At 40.4% G+C, this 19,398-nt stretch overlaps 1 protein-coding gene across 2 annotated transcripts in view; it reads left to right on the top strand.

Annotated features, from left to right (window-relative positions):
• fasn (fatty acid synthase) overlaps positions 1–19,398 on the top strand; it is a 104,967-nt gene that overhangs the window by 71,287 nt on the left and 14,282 nt on the right. For both annotated transcript variants that reach the window (XM_033612145.2, XM_078163409.1), the window contains 9 exons: positions 2,673–2,876; positions 3,095–3,245; positions 3,735–3,913; positions 10,476–10,595; positions 10,740–10,862; positions 11,476–11,699; positions 11,993–12,197; positions 16,025–16,176; positions 19,283–19,374. In XM_033612145.2, the coding sequence (XP_033468036.2) occupies positions 2,673–2,876; positions 3,095–3,245; positions 3,735–3,913; positions 10,476–10,595; positions 10,740–10,862; positions 11,476–11,699; positions 11,993–12,197; positions 16,025–16,176; positions 19,283–19,374 (1,450 nt within the window). The remainder of the gene's footprint in view (positions 1–2,672; positions 2,877–3,094; positions 3,246–3,734; positions 3,914–10,475; positions 10,596–10,739; positions 10,863–11,475; positions 11,700–11,992; positions 12,198–16,024; positions 16,177–19,282; positions 19,375–19,398) is intronic.

Raw genomic sequence — 19,398 nt, 5'->3', positions numbered from 1 at the left:
GAGGGTTACAGCAAATGGCACTAGAAATACTTGGATGGAGTCCACTGAGGTGCTCTTTGGGTGCGCTCTTTTTAGCCACCTTGGGTGTGCTCAGCCTGACACAAGTTTTGAAACCACTCAAATGGATAGCGGCTGATAAACAACAGAATGTTTTCATGTAGAAAGCATTTGTTTATGGTCTTTTATGACAGACTTTTTCAGTAATTACAGAATTGTAATTCTCACCCATAGCTTAATTTTTTGAACAAAAATATTCCAACCCAAGACAAACTGTGGATGCTTCAGTGAAATAAATCAGTCTTCTATGTTCTATGATAGTGTGCCAACTATTGTGCCTTTCAGCAAGTGCAGACCAGATTTTACTGCACGTGTTGTACCCCATTGATATAATGTGACGTTGTGCATTCTCCTCTTTTAAACCTCCTTGCCAACATCCCGATAGCAAAAGAGGCGTGACAGGTAGCACAACAGCGTCGGGCCTCTAGTCTGACATTTAACATACAGTCAGGTCCATAATTATTTGGACAATGATACAGTTGTCGTCATTTTGGCTCTGTACACCACCACAATGGGTTTTAAATGAAACAATGAATACCTGCTTAAAGTGCAGACTCTCAGCTTTCATTTAAGGCTTTTTTCAAAAATGTAGTATGAACCGTGTAGGAATTACAACCGTTTCTTCACACAGTCCCCCGACTTTAAGGGCTCATAAGTATTTGGACAAACTAACATAATCATCAATTAAACAGTTTTAATACTTGGTTGCAAATCCTTTACAGTCAATGACTGCCTGAAGTGTTGGACACATAGGCATCATCAGATGCTGGGTTTCTTCCCTGGTGATGCTCTGCCAGCCCTTTACTGCAGCCGTCTGCACTTCCTGCTTGTGTTTTGGGTGTTTTGCCCTCAGTTTTGGCTTCAGCAAGAGAAACGCATGCTCAATTGGGTTCAGGTCAGATGATATGACTTGGCCATTGCAGAACATTCCACTTCTTTGCCTTAAAAATGTCTTTGGTTGCTTTTGCAATATGCTTCAGGTCATTGTCCAACTGCACTGTGAAGCATCGTCCAATGAGTTTTGAAGCATTTGGTTGAATCTGAGCAGATAATGGTGCCCCAAACACTTCAGCTTTCATCCTGCTGCTCTTGTAAGCAGTCATATCATCAATAAATACAAGAGAACCAGTTCCACTGGCAGCCATACATGGCCATGACATAACAGTACCTCCACCATGCTTCACTGATGAGGTGGTGTGCTTTGGATCATGAGCAGTTCCTTCTCTTCTTCCTTCTCTTGTCTTCCCATCATTCTGGTAGTTGATCTTTGTTTTATCTGTCCATAGTATGCTGTTCCACAACTGTACAGGCTTTTTAGATGGTTTTTGACAAACTCTAATCTGGCCTTCCATTTTTAAGGCTAACCAATGGTTTGCATCTTGTGATAAACCCTCTGTATTTATTCTAGTGAAGTCTTGTCTTGCTTACAAGAGCAGCAGGATGAAAACTGAAGTGTTTGGGGCACCATTACCTGCTCAGATTCAACTAAATGCTTCAAAACTCATTGGACGATGCTTCACAGTGCAGATGGACATTGACCTGAAGCATATTGCAAAAGCAACCAAAGACATTTTTAAGGCAAAGAAGTGGAATGTTCTGCAATGGCCAAGTCATATTATCTGACCTGAATCCAATTGAACATGCGTTTCTCTTGCTGAAGCCAAAACTGAGGGCAAAACACCCAAAACACAAGCAGGAAGTGCAGACAGCTACAGTAAAGGGCTGGCAGAGCATCACCAGGGAAGAAACCCAGCATCTGATGATGCCTATGTGTCCAACATTTCAGGCAGTCATTGACTGTAAAGGATTTGCAACCAAGTATTAAAACTGACTGTTTAATTGATGATTATGTTAGTTTGTTCAAATACTTATGAGCCCTTAAAGTCGGGGGACTGTGTGAAGAAATGCTTGTCATTACTACACGGTTCATACTACATTTTTGAAAAAAGCCTTAAATGAAAGCTGAGAGTCTGCACTTTAAGCAGGTATTCATTGTTTCATTTAAAACCCATTGTGGTGGTGTACAGAGCCAAAATGATGACAACTGTATCATTGTCCAAATAATTATGGACCTGACTGTACATGTCGGCAGCACTGCTCAGAGGGGTAGGAGTTCACGGTTCTCATTGTCTCTACAAGTTGCAGACACTCTTGGCCACTGTTCTTCTTTGAGTCAGCTGCTAAATGCCGCTAGCTGTTTTTTAAAATCTCCCAGCAGTGGGTCGTACACACAAGACCTCTTCAAAATGTCACACTTGTTCTGTCCATGGTTCTGTCTTGCTGGTTGTCCCTTTAAAACAGGGGATTTGGCTCTGTTACGTCTCCCATTCCACAACCGTACCTTTTATAAATGGACATGGATGATTTAAATGCTTAGGTTAATGCTGTTTTTTGTTTGTGGTCAAAGACACATTGATGTTTTTTGGATTTTGCCTGTTAGAAGTTGTGATCTTAGACATCTCTTAAACACATGTTTATGGTAATAAACTAAGATAAAACTGTTTGATTTAACAGAGAGGATTTATCCAGATTAGTTGAATGCATATCATTTACCTTCAGAATGTGTGGTGTGCTCACACTTGTATTGAAATATTTATCTGTTTTATGGTTGTCAGATTTAAATGAAGAGTTGACAGAGCACGCCTATGTCAATGTGTTGACTCGAGGTGACCTCTCTTCTCTGCGCTGGATTGCCTCCCCACTTCGCCACTTTGTGAGCAGCAACCCCAACGTCAAGCTGTGTCGTGTCTTCTACAGCTCTCTCAACTTCAGAGATATAATGCTGGCCACTGGCAAACTGCCACCAGACGCAATCCCAGGTAGAGAGTGTGTATGAGACACACAACAAGAAGTCTTGCATTCTGGTCTTCGTTCTTATAATCATAGTTACCCATAGCATCTTGTCGGTCACTATTACATTACATTACATTATTATTGTAAACTAGACTATACAGTAGACTACATACAATTTGAAATAACAGCGGGCAAATTGTACATCAAGACAACTAACTTCTCTGTTTCATTGTACATAATGTAGGTGACCTAGCTCTGCAGCAGTGCATGTTGGGTATGGAGTTTTCTGGTCATGACCCCACCGGTCAGCGAGTGATGGGACTGCTGCCTGCTAAAGGCCTGGCAACAAGTGTGGATGCTGACAAACGGTTCCTCTGGAAAGTTCCCCACAGCTGGTCAGTGTCACATTTTTAAATGTTAAACACTCAGTACATTTACATGTCATTAGAGAAAATTGATTTATTGCGTCAGTCCGGAGTTATGCATTTGATGCAAGAAAATACATTATGGTTACGTGGCAGTGATGTATGTAAAACTCCAGTTGCTTACTAGCAAAGACGGAGAAGAGGAATAAATTTGAAAATAATAAATAAAAATAAAATCAAGTAAAATTCACTGCCTGACCTGCTTTAAATTTTAGTTTTTGCTAATATATCTTTTAGGTGTGTATAGGTAGGCATAACATACAAACAGAGAGAGCAAAGCCGATGTTACACAGTATTCCAAAGGTGCTCCCATTATTCCAGCAGCTGAAATCTCATTAGATAATTGTTGAAAGCTGATGTGCATTTGATATGATCATTGTGTAATCAAGTGTTCTCTTTGCCCTCAGTGTAAAACTAAGTGATGCACATGTGTGTGTGTGTGTGTGTGTGTGTGTGTAGGACACTGGAGCAGGCAGCCTCAGTGCCAGTGGTCTACGCTACAGCCTACTACTCTCTGGTGGTGCGCGGCAGGCTCCGTCCCAGAGAGACGGTTCTCATCCACTCAGGTTCAGGGGGTGTCGGCCAGGCTGCCATCGCCATAGCACTCAGCAAGAAATGTAAAGTCTTCACTACAGTGGGTAAATATTCAACACTCACATTACACACTGTCATAGTGACAGAAAAATAGCTCTGATATGATTTCTTATCCACTGTGGTTTGTTATTTCATATGATTGCCCATTGCTACTTGAAGCATTTGCACCAAAATCCACCACCATTTTATGTTTCGTGTCCATCTGTCCATCCATCCTTCTGTCTGTACATCCCATTCTCATGAGCATGATATCTCAAGAAGGCCTCAAGGGGATTTCTTCAAATTTGGCACAAAACACAACTGTTTAGATTTTGGTGGTCAAGGTCGTTGTGACCTCACAAAACATGCTTTATACCATTATCTAAGAATTCTAATACGATAAATGATAAAATGATGATATGTTATATCCAAAAGGTCAAAGGTCAACTTCACTGTGACATCATAATATTCTGCATAAAATATTTTTTTCAGGCCATCATGTCGTCATATCTCAGGAACAGAAGAGGAGACATTTGGTCAGATAGTGAATTGGTGACATATATCTTGGGTGGCCCCTTGAAACTGCGCTGATTGATATAGATCTTCTGTGTGTGAAGCATCCATGTTTTCACAGACATGGATGGAAACGTGAAGGCCAGTTCAGACCAAATGAGATGAAACCATTTTAGAGCGTTGCAGAGAAAAGTTGCAGTGGTGTGAACTGGCTGCTCTGAGTTCAACTCAAGCCGGCTGATGGTGTCACCTCCAAGTCAGCTGGTCAAATTGTCTGTGGCTCCTTTTAGAACTCAAAGCATGTCACCTGTTTCAACAGCCAATTGGCTTGTAGTGAAGTCCGTTGGTCAAGTCAAAATGTTAGCAGATGGTGTGTTTGCTTGCTGCAGCAGATGCTTTGTCCTCGCTGAGCCCTCTGTTTCCATCCTTGCGGTGTGCTGGTGTCAGACCATGGGCCGCTGCTGCTGCTCACTGTATCTGCCTATGCCCTACACATTCTCACTGACTGATTAATTGGCGCTGGTTATATATATTATTGTGGTGTACATATTAATACAGATATCTGAGGCTCATTTTGTCTCATTTCATCACTACTACAAATTCAACTGTGGCCACTATCTCACCATCACTATCCTCATACATATTTTAAGAAGCTAGCAATTTTATTCAGTTACAAAATAAACCTGAAAAGCTAAAAATCAGAACTGAAGTACAGAGAGTTACTGCACAGAGATGACACACTCAGTACGTTTACGTGGACAGTTTAATTCCGCTTTTAATCGGAATGAAAGGCCATTCCGATTAAAAGTGGTCATGTAAACGGTCATTCCGATTGAAAAATGGTCATTCCGATTGAAAATTAAATCCGATTAAAGGGGGTGGTTTATTTCATTTGTCATTCCGAATGAAAGAATTTTGTGTGCATGTATACACTCATTCCTCTTTAAGTTCATTCCGGTCTTTCTGCGCATGCTTGTTTCCTTGCCCTTCTGGCGCGATGAAGTGCGCATAGCAATGGGCTGCATAGCAACAGGCTGAGATAGAGCAGTCGGACTCGTTGCACTCACCGGTTTCCATTCGCCACAGCACGGTCTTCTACCTCCCTTCTCCTCCTCAACAGATGAAGCATTAGCAGAACAAGGTTGTTGTCGTACTGCTGCTTCAAGAATATAAGCAAAACACGCCCAAAAAAGGCACTAAGAACGGCGTCGTCAAGCATTTTGTTATCCGGAGCGAGGACTACAGTGTTTTCTTCCGGTAACCGTAAACACGTAACATTCGCCCCACCCCCTATCCAATCAGAAACCTTCCCTGCTCCAAACCTTGCGCAGACCTGAATAAAGGCGATTAAACTGATCTCCCGTGTAAACCCTCATTCGGAATGAATATTTTCCGTGTAAACTACCTGGAAAAACTTTAATTTCGAATGATTTCATTCAGATTTATTTCATTCCGAATGAGAAGCCATCATATAACCGTAGCCAGTGTCTCATCTAGTTGCATTGGTGTGAACCGGCAGGTTTTTACAACGTAGCAGAACAGAGCATTGCAACTAGTTGCCTGTTTGGTCTCGTCTCGTCTTGACTGGTGCGCAGAGGCATACAGCCATAGGACGGTTTCCTCATCAAATTTTTTTTTTCTCATAATTATAATATGGTAAATGTACTGCATTTATATAGTTCTTTACAACATAAGCCAGCATTCACTTATTCACACAGACATTCGTACACTGGTGGTTGAGGCTACTATGCACTGTGCTACCTGGTCATTAGGATTTGATTTGATTTGATTTGATTTGATTCGATTCGATTCAATTTGATTTGATTTGATTCGATTCGATTTATTTATTTATTAGCACATGAGAGAAAAAATATCAAACAGCACGATGAAAGAGTAGAACAAGAAAGACATACAATATATAGAATAGATACAACATATTACAAATGTGCAGGAGGAACTAAAAAAAAACCCTAAGGGCTTGTCAAGTGGTCCTCCTAGAGACAGACATTCAACATAAAAATAATATGTACAATAATGTAAAAAAAAAACATCATAAAAACAGTAAAGAAAATAATCTCAAAGTATGTAGTGATGTAGTGGAAGCAGGTGGTTATGCATTGCTCAACTGGGCCAATAAAAAATGGGTTATTTGCTTCTTGAAAGGGTTTATACTTGTGCAGGTTCTAATGTGGACTGGTAACAAAAAGTGGGGACCTCTGAATCTAATTGATAACTGAGAGAAAGTAGACCTGAAAAGGGTAGGATTAAGATTATTTGCTGACCTTGTGTTGAAGTGATGAATTTGGGAATTGAACTGAAATACAGAATGGAAACAGATTGGAAGTAACTTGTGTCAAACAAAAATACATATTTGAAAAATATTTACAGCAGAGATGGGAAGAATGCTCAGGGATTGAAACAATGGCGTGGATTTAGTAAATCTGTTGGAAAGTGTTGCCATTTTGATAAATCATTTTTGTAAGGTAAGGATACAGTTGAGGTTGCTCTTGAAAGTGCTTGCCCAAGTAATATTAAAGTATGAAATGAAAGGATAAATCATAGTATAATATAAATTGATGAGGACTTTTCTAGACAGTAAATGACGTATTCTTCTGATAACTCCAATATTTTTTTGCAATCTTGTTTGAAATGAAGGTATTGTCATCAATAAGAATACCTAGAAATTTAGCTACAGTGACCCTTTCCAATATGTTATTGTCAATATAAACATTAGGAAGAGTGTTTGTTGCTTGTTGATTTCTAGGGGTAATAACATGTATGAGCTTTTCTTTATATTAAGTGACAATTTGTTTGCCTTGAACCAGGTGTCAACTTTGCGCAATTCAGTGTTAATTTCTAATATTAATTTGGGTCCATTCTTACCAGATAAAAAAATATTGGAGTCATCTGCAAAGAGAATAAAAGATGCTTTTGATGATGTCATGTATAGATCATTCACATAAATAAGAAACAGTAACAGGCCCAAAATCGATCCTTGGGGAACACCACAAGAAATTGACTTAAAATCAGATGAGGTACTGTTCCAAGAAACAAACTGCATTCTATCAGACAAATAGCCTTTGAACCATGAAAGATTTGAACTGCATAAACCATAGAGAGAAGGTTTCTGCAATAAAATGTCATGATTGACAGTATCAAATGCCTTCGATAGGTCGACAAATACTCAAAGTATTATTTCTTTATTATCAGTAGCCTTGATGATGTTATCTACAAGTCGGGTGAGGGCCATAGAGGTGGAATGTTTCTCTCTGAACCCATACTGATGATGGTATAGAATATTATTGTCGTTTTATTTATACAAATGATTATAAACTAGTTTTTCTAATACTTGAGAAAAACATGGTAGGATGGATATCGGTCTATAATTGGAGAATAAAGAGGGATCATCAGCTTTAAAAAGAGGAATGGCTTTAGCCCATTTAAATTGTGCAGGAAATACACCGGTTTCAAGGGAGAGATTGAAAATATGAAGGAGAGGTTTGGCGATTAATGGAAGGCTTATTTTGAGTATTGAGGATTTCAATTCATCATGACCTGGTGCAGATAGTTTCATTTTGTTAACAACAACAGTGAGCTCAATCTCAGTGATGGGACAAAATGCAAAAGAAGAAGAGGGGGACTTAATCCCAGAGATAGACAGCGGGGTCTGTGGTAAATTGTCTGTGAATGAAGGACCGATAGAGACAAAGAAATTATTGAATTCATTGGCTATTTCAAGAGAATCTGAGAAAGCTTTATTAACTCCTTTGAATTGCCTTTGTACAATCCTGTCAGTCTTTTTATGAATAATGAATATGAATTGATAGTCCTCCATGTGTTTTTCATATTATTCTGAGACTCAGTGAATTTAGATTCATAAAACTTACGTTTTGATATTCTCAGCAGGTGATTCAGTTTATTTCTGTAAGTTGTATATCGATTAAAAAAATAATGGAGTGGGATTGGTGAGATAGTCACGGTAGAGTTTATGCTTTTTGGCAATGGAGCGTTTCAGACCATTGGTTAACCAGGATTTACTTGGATTAGGTGATTTATTTTTAGTTCTTTGAAGTGGAAAAGCATCATCAAAGATCTTAAAATATATAACATGGAAGATATCATAAGCCATTTGAGTATCATTTTTAGACTCAACAGCAGACCAAGTAGCAGTGGATAATTTATCAATGAACCTACTCATATTGCTATTGTTAAAATTACAAAGGAAGACCTCACTAGGCCTGGTAGAAGAATTTGATTTCCCACTTGTGGGCTCAAGATAAAAACACAGGAAGATGGTCAGATAAGTCGCAGAACAAAATGCCAGGTATCCCAGCAACACAATAGGAATTAGTAAATATATTGTTAATCAGTGTTTCATTTGAAGCAGTGATTCATGTAGCTCTTGTTATGAGGGAGAAGAAGGACGCGGCATTAAGATGGTTAATAAATTGAGACGACTGATTGTTTAGGAGATTAATGTGAAAGTCACCCATAATATAGCAAATCTTTTTTTCATGGGTGAAGTTTCTGAGGGTAGTATAAAAGCTGTCAATAAAGCGATTGATATTAGAATCAGGTGGTCTATAAATACAGCCAATAATAACAACCTTGTTAGAGAAAGGCTCAATAAGCTCTAGAAAAACAGCCTCAGCTTTATCTCCCATAAGAGTAACAAGATCATTTCGAAGGGAGGATTTAATGCTCTCCTTCACAAAGACAGACACACCTCCTCCACAACGCACAGGTCTAAAACAGGGATAGTGGTTATAATTGCTCATAGAAAACATAGACACTTTTTGGCTATTCAGCCATGTTTCAGACAAACCTATAACTGAAAAATCAATTGGCAGCATACCAAGATAGTCAATAAGATTGTCAAAATGTTTAGGTAAACTACGAGTATTAAGGTGAAACAAAGAGAAACAATTGTCATTAGCAATCTTTTTATCCACACAGGGAGACTTTAAGGAGTCCTCAGAAAAATAAGGACAGGATAAAGGACCTTGTTTGAAAACATTGAAGTTTGCATCAGGGTCAGCATCTGAGAAAGGAAGAAAATACTTACCTTCATGAGAGCAGCCAATACTTGTAGACTGAGCTCGGAGTGAAGTGTCCAAGTCCATAAAGAAAAAAATAAAATAAAAGACAGAAAGAAGTCAATTCAAGTCTAGTTAGGCCGTGCCTCCTTCATGGACGGAGCAGTGCGGGGGGTATGCACAACCAGCTGGTTGTATTTCAGGTAGGCTACGTTTCCTTGGTTACGTGCCTCTGAGCTGGGGGAGAAGCTCTTTCCTTCTAAGCTGAACCTTTTCTGAGAAGTCCTCATTGATATAGAACTTGGTACCCTTCAGGTATTTGGCTCTTTTTAGAATCTCTTTGAACCGCAGAAGTTTCACCACAACAGATCTAGGTCGGCCTTCAGCATCAAACTTCCGCGTCCTGTGGGCTCTCTCTAACTCAATGTGAGAGGGGTCCATCTTTAGATGTTCTGATAGTAGTTTTTTCACCTTGGTCTCAGATTCATGCCATGTTTCAGTTTTGGAATCAGGGATGCCATCAAATAGTAGGTTGTTCTGTCTGGTTTGGTTTTCTAAATAGTCACTTTTAGATGATAGAATCTAGAGAAGATTGAATACTAACCAGATCCTTACTCACTGTTTTATGGCATGGCATGGTTTGATATCCAATCTTTAGATCCTGAAGTTCAGCTTGAGAAAATTCCAGACTTTGAGTAATCCTGCCAACATCACTGCTCAAACTGATCAATCATTTGTTGGTGGTGTCAAGGATCATCAGGAGCAGTGATCATTCAAATGCACACTCACACACTGATAGTGCAAACATCAGGAACAATTAGGGGTTCGGTATCTTGCCCAAGGATACTTTGACATGTAGACTGCAGGACCCAGAGATCTAACCATCAACCTTCTGATGAGTGGATGACCACTTTACCTTCTAAACCACAAATGCCCCTTAAATATATATGTAGATATTATGTTATTATGTTACCTACTAAGTGTGCCTTTTGTGTATTATGTGTTACTAAGTCATACTTATAGTTATGAGATAGTATCTCATAAAAACTCTCTTTAACCCTAACCCTTCCGTCTCTAGGCTCAGTGGAGAAGCGGGCCTACCTACAGGAGAGGTTCCCTCAGCTCTCAGCAGAGTCCTTCGCTAACTCCAGAGACACCTCATTTGAACAGCATGTCCTGTTCCACACAAAGGGCAAAGGTCAGACACGTCTTTCTGTAGTAACAAGCTGTGTTCCACATATCATGCCTCACACAAGATTTCTAAAAGAAGAGCTACCTCTTTGAAACAGCAGCTTTGCAGTGCTTTTGAACTTTGTATTTTGAGTGTATGCATGTGTTTCAGGTGTGGATGTGGTGCTGAACTCTCTGGCTGAGGAGAAGTTGCAGGCTAGCATTCGCTGCCTAGCCAGACACGGACGATTCCTGGAAATCGGCAAATACGACCTGTCCAACAACTCCCCACTGGGTCAGTAGGAAGCTTCAGGCTCATACACTCAGGCTTTAAGTGTCAGTCACTCCTTTCATTTCAGAAATACCCTTACAAATATATAAATAACATATAATTTATGATATATGAAAGTAAGTTATTACATGTTCCTATAAATAACAGAGGGAATTAGAATCGAGTAAATGTTATGTCTTTTACCTCTTAATGATAACTTCAAAGAAAACACGGAATAGCAGAGAAGTTGCTTGCTGTGATCATTTACAGGTAATATTCTAGGTGATCTTAAAGATATACTGTGTCTGTTACAGTTTGTAAACACACTCACCAGTAGAAGTCAAAGCAAAAGTCAACCCCAGATTCACTTTTGTTTGATGTTTCGCCTCGCTATCTTTGAGGGTTTCTTTTTGGCACTGTGTCTCTTGGATCCCTGCTGCTTACAATTTGGCACCTGGTTGCTACCTTTTAATAAAGCCCCAAGCTCACCTGAGAGCTGTCAATAAATGTCCCCAACACAGAGAATAAGAAAATTAGGCAGAGGGCACATGAGTGCAGATTGTTGGAGGTGTGGTTAGGGTTCAGAATGGTCAGCACTGAGTTACACTGCGTCTTCATGTTGTTGTGATTTCTCCAGGCATGGCTCTGTTCCTGAAGAATGTGGCATTCCATGGCATCCTGTTGGACGCTCTCTTTGAAGTGGGCAACCAGGAGTGGGAGGAAGTGTCCCAGCTCCTTAAGGAAGGCATTATGGGAGGTGTGGTTCAGCCTCTAAGGACCACAGTGTTCGAGAGGGACCAAGTGGAGGAAGCGTTCAGATACATGGCTCAGGGCAAGCACATTGGCAAGGTCCTCCTGCAGGTCAGTTTCACAACTCAGCTTCACACTTTGATATGACGATGACAGAACTATAGATTGTTCAGAATTGAGCAACCTGTCATGATGTATTAGAAAGAGAATACAGAAGAACTTCATACGTTAAGTCCATGTTAAAAAAATAACTAGATGTCATATGTATGAACTGTAAGTACATGTTGGAATAAATACTTTCCACCCCAGTTTCTGGTGAAATTGTTATGTGTTGTTATGTGACTATGACTGGAAAATACTACAGTACAGCATGTATACTCCTAAAGGTTCTTCTCTTCACACAGGTCTGTCATGAGGAGAGGGATTCAGCAGTCCAAACTGCCTCTGCCCCTTTGTCTTTTCCAGCTATCTGTCGCACCTTCTGTCTCCCCTCCCACTCTTACATCATCACTGGTGGACTGGGGGGCTTTGGTCTGGAACTTGCTCAGTGGCTGACAGAGAGAGGAGCCCGCAAACTGGTGCTGACCTCCAGATCAGGCATTAGAAATGGTAAGGCACATGACTCTAAGCTGCTGAAGGTGCAGCTCAGTTACACTGGCCTGAAATGAATGACGTCACATACAAACAACACTGATATTGTTAGGAAACAGGAACTCATATAAAGGGAGAAAAGCAAACTTTTCCCAGTATGATATGAAGTGCACTGTTTGCTGTTATAAAAGCAGTGCAAATCACAGTCTTGGCTTCATGCTTTTTCATTTCCATTACCACATTATTGTAGTACAGTTTCCAAAGGATGTAAATGACTGTAGACACCTCTGTGGCATGCAGGGCTGGACTGGGACAAAAAAATGGCCCTGGCATTTTTGGCCATGGCAGCCCACTATGATTGGTGAAATGCCATACTCACATACTGCGCTGTTACCAAAATTAAAATATATCTCAGTAGTACCCTAAGTGCCCTGGAAGAGAGTACCAAGGCTAGAAAATCAATGTGCTCATTCACTTCTCATATACATCCTGGTGGTAGTAGATGGCCACGGAGTACACAATGCCTATACTTTGGTGAAAGCACTTGCCAAAGAAACTCTACAAGATTTATCATTTCAGTTTTTAATAAAATGTGTGCAAGTACAAATCAATACCACACCACCATGTAAAATAAAGACTTCCTCAAAATGGCACCTTAATCCTTTAAGACCTGGAGCGACATCACTTTTCTTGTGCTGCTTTCGGACCCCTTTCGCAAGTATATAAATCTTTGACCCCTGAGCAAATTGGTGCAGTTTCTTTCAGGAACATGGGAAAAAAGGTAATGACCAGTTTGGTTAGAAATGTCCCACAAACTGCAATATCTATCATCTATCTATCTATCTATCTATATATATATATATATATATATATATATATACAGTACAGGCCAAAAGTTTGGACACACCTTCTCATTCAATGCGTTTTCTTTATTTTCATGACTATTTACATTGTAGATTCTCACTGAAGGCATCAAAACTATGAATGAACACATGTGGAGTTATGTACTTAACAAAAAAAGGTGAAATAACTGAAAACATGTTTTATATTCTAGTTTCTTCAAAATAGCCACCCTTTGCTCTGATTACTGCTTTGCACACTCTTGGCATTCTCTCGATGAGCTTCAAGAGGTAGTCACCTGAAATGGTTTCCACTTCACAGGTGTGCCTTATCAGGGTTAATTGGTGGAATTTCTTGCTTTATCAATGGGGTTGGGACCATCAGTTGTGTTGTGCAGAAGTCAGGTTAATACACAGCCGACAGCCCTATTGGACAACTGTTAAAATTCATATTATGGCAAGAACCAATCAGCTAAAGAAAAACGAGTGGCCATCATTACTTTAAGAAATGAAGGTCAGTCAGTCCGGAAAATTGCAAAAACTTTAAATGTGTCCCCAAATGGAGTTGCAAAAACCATCAAGCGCTACAACCAAACTGGCACACATCAGGACCGACCCAGGAAAGGAAGACCAAGAGTCACCTCTGCTTCTGAGGATAAGTTCATCCGAGTCACCAGCCTCAGAAATCGCAAGTTAACAGCAGCTCAGATCGGAGACCAGATGAATGCCACACAGAGTTCTAGCAGCAGACCCATCTCTAGAACAACTGTTAAGAGGAGACTGCGCGAATCAGGCCTTCATGGTCAAATAGCTGCTAGGAAACCACTGCTAAGGAGAGGCAACAAGCAGAAGAGATTTGTTTGGGCCAAGAAACACAAGGAATGGACATTAGACCAGTGGAAATCTGTGCTTTGGTCTGATGAGTCCAAATTTGAGATCTTTGGTTCCAACCGCCGTGTCTTTGTGAGACGCAGAAAAGGTGAACGGATGGATTCCACATGCCTGGTTCCCACTGTGAAGCATGGAGGAGGAGGTGTGATGGTGTGGGGGTGTTTTGCTGGTGACACTGTTGGGGATTTATTCAAAATTGAAGGCACACTGAACCAGCATGGCTACCACAGCATCCTGCAGCGACATGCCATCCCATCCGGTTTGCGTTTAGTTGGACGATCATTTATTTTTCAACAGGACAATGACCCCAAACACACCTCCAGGCTGTGTAAGGGCTATTTGACCAAGAAGGAGAGTGATGGAGTGCTGCGGCAGATGACCTGGCCTCCACAGTCACCGGACCTGAACCCAATCGAGATGGTTTGGGGTGAGCTGGACCACAGAGTGAAGGCAAAGGGGCCAACAAGTGCTAAACACCTCTGGGAACTCCTTCAAGACTGTTGGAAAACCATTCAGGTGACTACCTCTTGAAGCTCATGGAGAGAATGCCAAGAGTGTGCAAAGCAGTAATCAGAGCAAAGGGTGGCTATTTTGAAGAAACTAGAATATAAAACATGTTTTCAGTTATTTCACCTTTTTTTGTTAAGTACATAACTCCACGTGTTCATTCATAGTTTTGATGCCTTCAGTGAGAATCTACAATGTAAATAGTCATGAAAATAAAGAAAACGCATTGAATGAGAAGGTGTGTCCAAACTTTTGGCCTGTACTATATATATATATATATATATATATATATATATATATATATATATATAGATATAGATAGATATAGATAGATAGATATTGCAGTATGCCCTATGGCCAATCCAGCCCTGCACACAGGCCTTTATTGTGTTGAGCTTACCACACAAACACTATACCTGTCTCCTTGAGGAATGTTATAGAGGCCCTTAAAAGTTCAAATAAGTAAACTAGTGCTCTGGATTTGTTGTTTTGTAACGCCTCCGGACTGGCAATATCTGTGGCTGGAAGCATTATGTTTTCAGGTTGTCAGGTCTGTCCCATTCTTGTGAACGGGATATCTCAAGAACACCTCAAGGGAATTTCTTCAAATTTGACTCAAACGTCCACTTGAACTGAAGAATAAATTGATTAAAATTTGGTGGTCTGAGGTCAAGGTCACTTTGACCTCACAAAACATGTTTTATGGCCATAACTCAATAAGTCTTGTGCTAATTATGAGAAAACTGTACACAAATGTCTAATTGGATAAAATGATGAAGTGATGACATTTTATATCCAAAAGGTCAAAGGTCAGTTTCACTGTGACATCATAATCTGTATTACTCAATGTCATATCTCAGGAACAGCAGGGGAGACATTTGGTCAAACTGAATTGATGACACTCATTTTGGGTGTCCACCCTGAAACTATGCTGATTGTATAGATCTTCTGTGCTGTCGGGGGGAAGATGTGTGTGAAGCATCCATGTTTTCACAGGAGGCATACAATCGTGGGCCGGTAATTCTAGTTAATGAGGCAGTACTAGCAGTACTTTTGCTTCTAATGCAGTCCTGTTGAATAGTATAATACATCTCTACTCTTCATGAGCAATCTCTTCTACAGTAATCAAATGTCACATTTAGGCTAAACAATATTTTGTTATGCACACAGAATATCTCAGTAAAGTTCTGGTAAACCCTAATGATGTCAACCTGCACAGCTTATTAGTAAGCTCCACCTTTTAAGTCTTGTTACCACTAGCTTCACACATCCCGCCACCAGCCTGTCTGCCAGCACATACCGGTGTACCATCTAGAGAGGTGTTGGTGTCTTTTCACCTGCAGTTAGGGGCCTAACCTGGATGGCATACCACAAAGAATGTTTATGGGATCACTTGGATTTTTTTAACCAGCTACCTTGTCCTGTGTTTGTGGCCTGTTATAGAGTATGTAATAACTTCCGGTAGATGTTTGATAGTGGATGCTCCAGAACAAACATTAATATCATAAAATCTGTACACAATACAAATCTGTACAAACTGTAAACCACATGACGGTAATTTGGTTCTTGGCACTGCTGTAACTACTTTTACTTTGAAACTGTTGTTAGGTTACCAGGCGAAGCGAGTGCGTGAATGGCAGAGTCAAGGTGTGGAGGTACTGGTGTCGACCAGTGACGTCAGCACACTGGAGGGAACGGAGCATCTCCTCACCGAAGCCTCTGCATTGGGCCCAGTGGATGGTGTCTTCCACCTAGCCATGGTAACACAACAAGCCACCTCATCATCATTCCCCTTAGCTCTGTCTGCTTCTCCTTTTCACACCACCAGAGGCATTTTAAATCAGAAACCAAAACATACCTGTTGGGAATGGCCCAATTTTTGGCCTCCAGTATTGCTGCTTGCAGTTTTCTCTAAAAGCCATTCATCCAAACAACTTCACACTCAGCACTGCACTTCCTTTGGTCCTGAGAAATACACCTGCCATGAAATACTTGCATCCCCAAGCAATGCTAGAGTATATGCGTCACTTGGGTACAAAAGCTTAAACAAACATTTTACATTATGTCAAAGCCTGGCTGCTTTAGGGAAGACAAGCATTCATTTGGAAAGTTACATCACAGATGCTTGAGTTTGCTCCAGTGTAACATCTTGGTCTCTCTTGCTTTATTTGTTCTCAAATGTACAGCAGCAAGTGCTGGAGAGTGAACTGTACCCAGCGTGCTGTCCAGTTATGTTAAATTAATAGTTAATTTTTAAGTCAATAGGGGTCCTCTCTCAATACACAACACAGTGTGAACTTCTGGTAGTAGTAACCCAATACTAATTAATATGCTGTGTACATCTTGAGCTTGCAGTCATCAACGCACATCCTTTAGTCCTCAGCAACACACCATCCAAATGTGAAGTTCATTGGATGAATGGTCTTCAAGAAAATCAAATCACTCCCTCCATTTTAGTTAGATATAACAACAATTTTGACATCCTCAGCACTCAAAAATCCATGTTCAACTCTAATATCAAATAGAATACTGCAGAAAAATGTAGGTAACATGTGGTGATGTCATGCTGTGACGAGACTCTTTATTATTAGGGTTCAAGCCCCAAAGGGGGAGAGCCCCTTTTACTTTGCCAGATTTTCCGCGAATGTTGGGCCGTTTTGCGGCAAGCTGCGAGCATTTAGACACACAGAGCCGGATTGGCAAGTTGATCCGAGGTGCCCAATTTTCCGCCTTGTAGGGTAGTCATATTGGCAGAACCCTTTTAGTTTAAAAAGATCGAGGCGGACTTCCGCAACAGGAGGAGCTGTTGATGACTCTGCACGTGCGACCCACTGGTGGTAGATAAACAGAAAACAGCTGATAGCAGGGATTAGCGAGCAGCTAGTAGCAAGAGGGAAACGCAAACCTGACAGACACTGTAAAGATGAGCAACTGGGGAGACAAAGAATTGTGCACCCTCCTTGCCCTCGCAAACGAAGAGGCCATTAACCGTCAGATGAGGGGGACGGTGAAGAACGGGCCGACTTACGAGAGAATCGCCGAAGTCGGACCGCGGCTTCTCTCCCACGTCACTGTTTACATCACACGCTGAGCTACATGTATTGTTACTTGCTCACCCCTTCCTCATTGCCCCGAAAAAGGCGCATTCTGTATAAACAAAATTAGGTAGGCGGTATTTTGCCGCACCCCCCGATTTTGTTTTTATACTGCCAATGCTGAAAAAAGACTGATTGGGCTTTCCTGCAAATTTGCACAATTCCTATCTAAAAAGGGCTTATATATCCAGTTGATTTGAAAATGGGCACACATATCCAGCTCAATATGCTCTACAAGAAAGCCTTTTTGAAACATAGAAGTCTGCCATGATGGATGTTTTGCTAATTTCCATAATATGAAAATTAATAGACTTTATTTTTATTTTAAGTTTTAACACTTAAATTGCTACCCAGCTTCATGGCTAGCATTGTGGCTTGATGGCAATGTCTGTTAGTTGGTCTGTCTACATCTTTAATCCAGACTGAAATATCTCAGCAACTACTGGATAGATAAGCAGTAAGATTTGTACACCGATGGTCCTCAGACGGGCCCCATGAAGCCCACTGACTCTGGTGATTCCCTGACCTTAACTCCGGTGCCACCACAAGGTTGGCATTTTTGGCCTTACGTAAAATGTCTTAACAATTATAATATCTGGTTCAGACATTTATTCACTCAAAGCACCACTTCAGGAACTTCTAGTGTGAGTTATACACTCTTGTTTACATAAACATGGTTTATTTTGTATTTATTCTGTAATTGTTTCTGCCTGCAGTTTGCTTTTCACATTCATATTTGTAATGCCACCTTACAAAATTATTTATTGATGTGTTATGGCACTGATATTTGATTTGGAATTGAAGTTTGACAAACAAAAGAATCAAGTAGTAAAATTTCATGTTTCATGTAGCTGCGCACCATCTCCAAACTTAGATAAATTCTCTGTACTTCTGACCAGGAGAAAGTCATCCACACCTTCATATCCTCCCACCTTGATTATTACAATGCATTATATTTTGGTATTATTCAGTCTTGTTTATCCTGTCTTCAAATAGTCCAAAATGGAGCAGCAGGAGTTTTAACAAGGTCAAAGAAGAGGGAGCACATTACCCCCATTCCTGCCTCCTTACACTGGCTGCCTGTTAGATACAGAACCAATTTTAAGATTCTGATGTTCGTCTACAAAGTGTTAAACGGCCTTGCCCCCTCTTACACCATAGAGCTCCTCTCCCCATATCACACTGTGAGAGAACTAAGATCTTCTGTACTGAGATCTAGGACTAAGTGTTACGGGGACAGAGCTTTCTCTGTTGCTGCCCAGAAACTCTGGAATTCTCTTCCTCCCTCCATCCGATTTTCCCCTACCACTGAGATTTTCAAGAGTAATCTTAAAACACACTTTAACTCACGAGCCTTTAATTATGACTAAATTTGACTATCATTGTTGATGTTACTATCACAATGTAGTGACAGTATAAAAACATCAAGGATACAGTTTTTGCTACAGGTGCAATAATAACTGTAATACAGTCTTTATATGTTATCATTACTGTTATTATTTTATTGCTATTATCACTTTCTTTGTGTGTGTGTGTGTGTGTCTGTGTCTGTGTGTTGTAAGAGCACTTAGGATCAACCCTATGTATTGAGTGCTATATAATAAAGTTGACTTGACTTTACCTGTTATACCACAGAGGGTCATTTTGCCCCGTAGTTGTATACTCTGATTATTGCCATGGTAGCACTGCTGTGGAATCCAGACAGTGAAAAATGACTTCTCTGGTGTTATGCCTGTCCTTTTAATCAGTATGTTTGGTATGTCATTATCAGGTGCTGAAGGACGGCATGTTGGAGAATCTGACTCCTCAGCTCTTCCTTGATGTTAACAAACCTAAATATGATGGCACCATACACCTGGACAAGTAAGACACACACTAAGTCATCCT

This window comes from Epinephelus lanceolatus, chromosome 21 (assembly GCF_041903045.1).
Source record: "Epinephelus lanceolatus isolate andai-2023 chromosome 21, ASM4190304v1, whole genome shotgun sequence".
Lineage (NCBI taxonomy): Eukaryota > Metazoa > Chordata > Actinopteri > Perciformes > Serranidae > Epinephelus > Epinephelus lanceolatus.
Note: the sequence above shows the minus strand (reverse complement) of the source record. Positions and strands in the feature narration are given on the sequence as shown.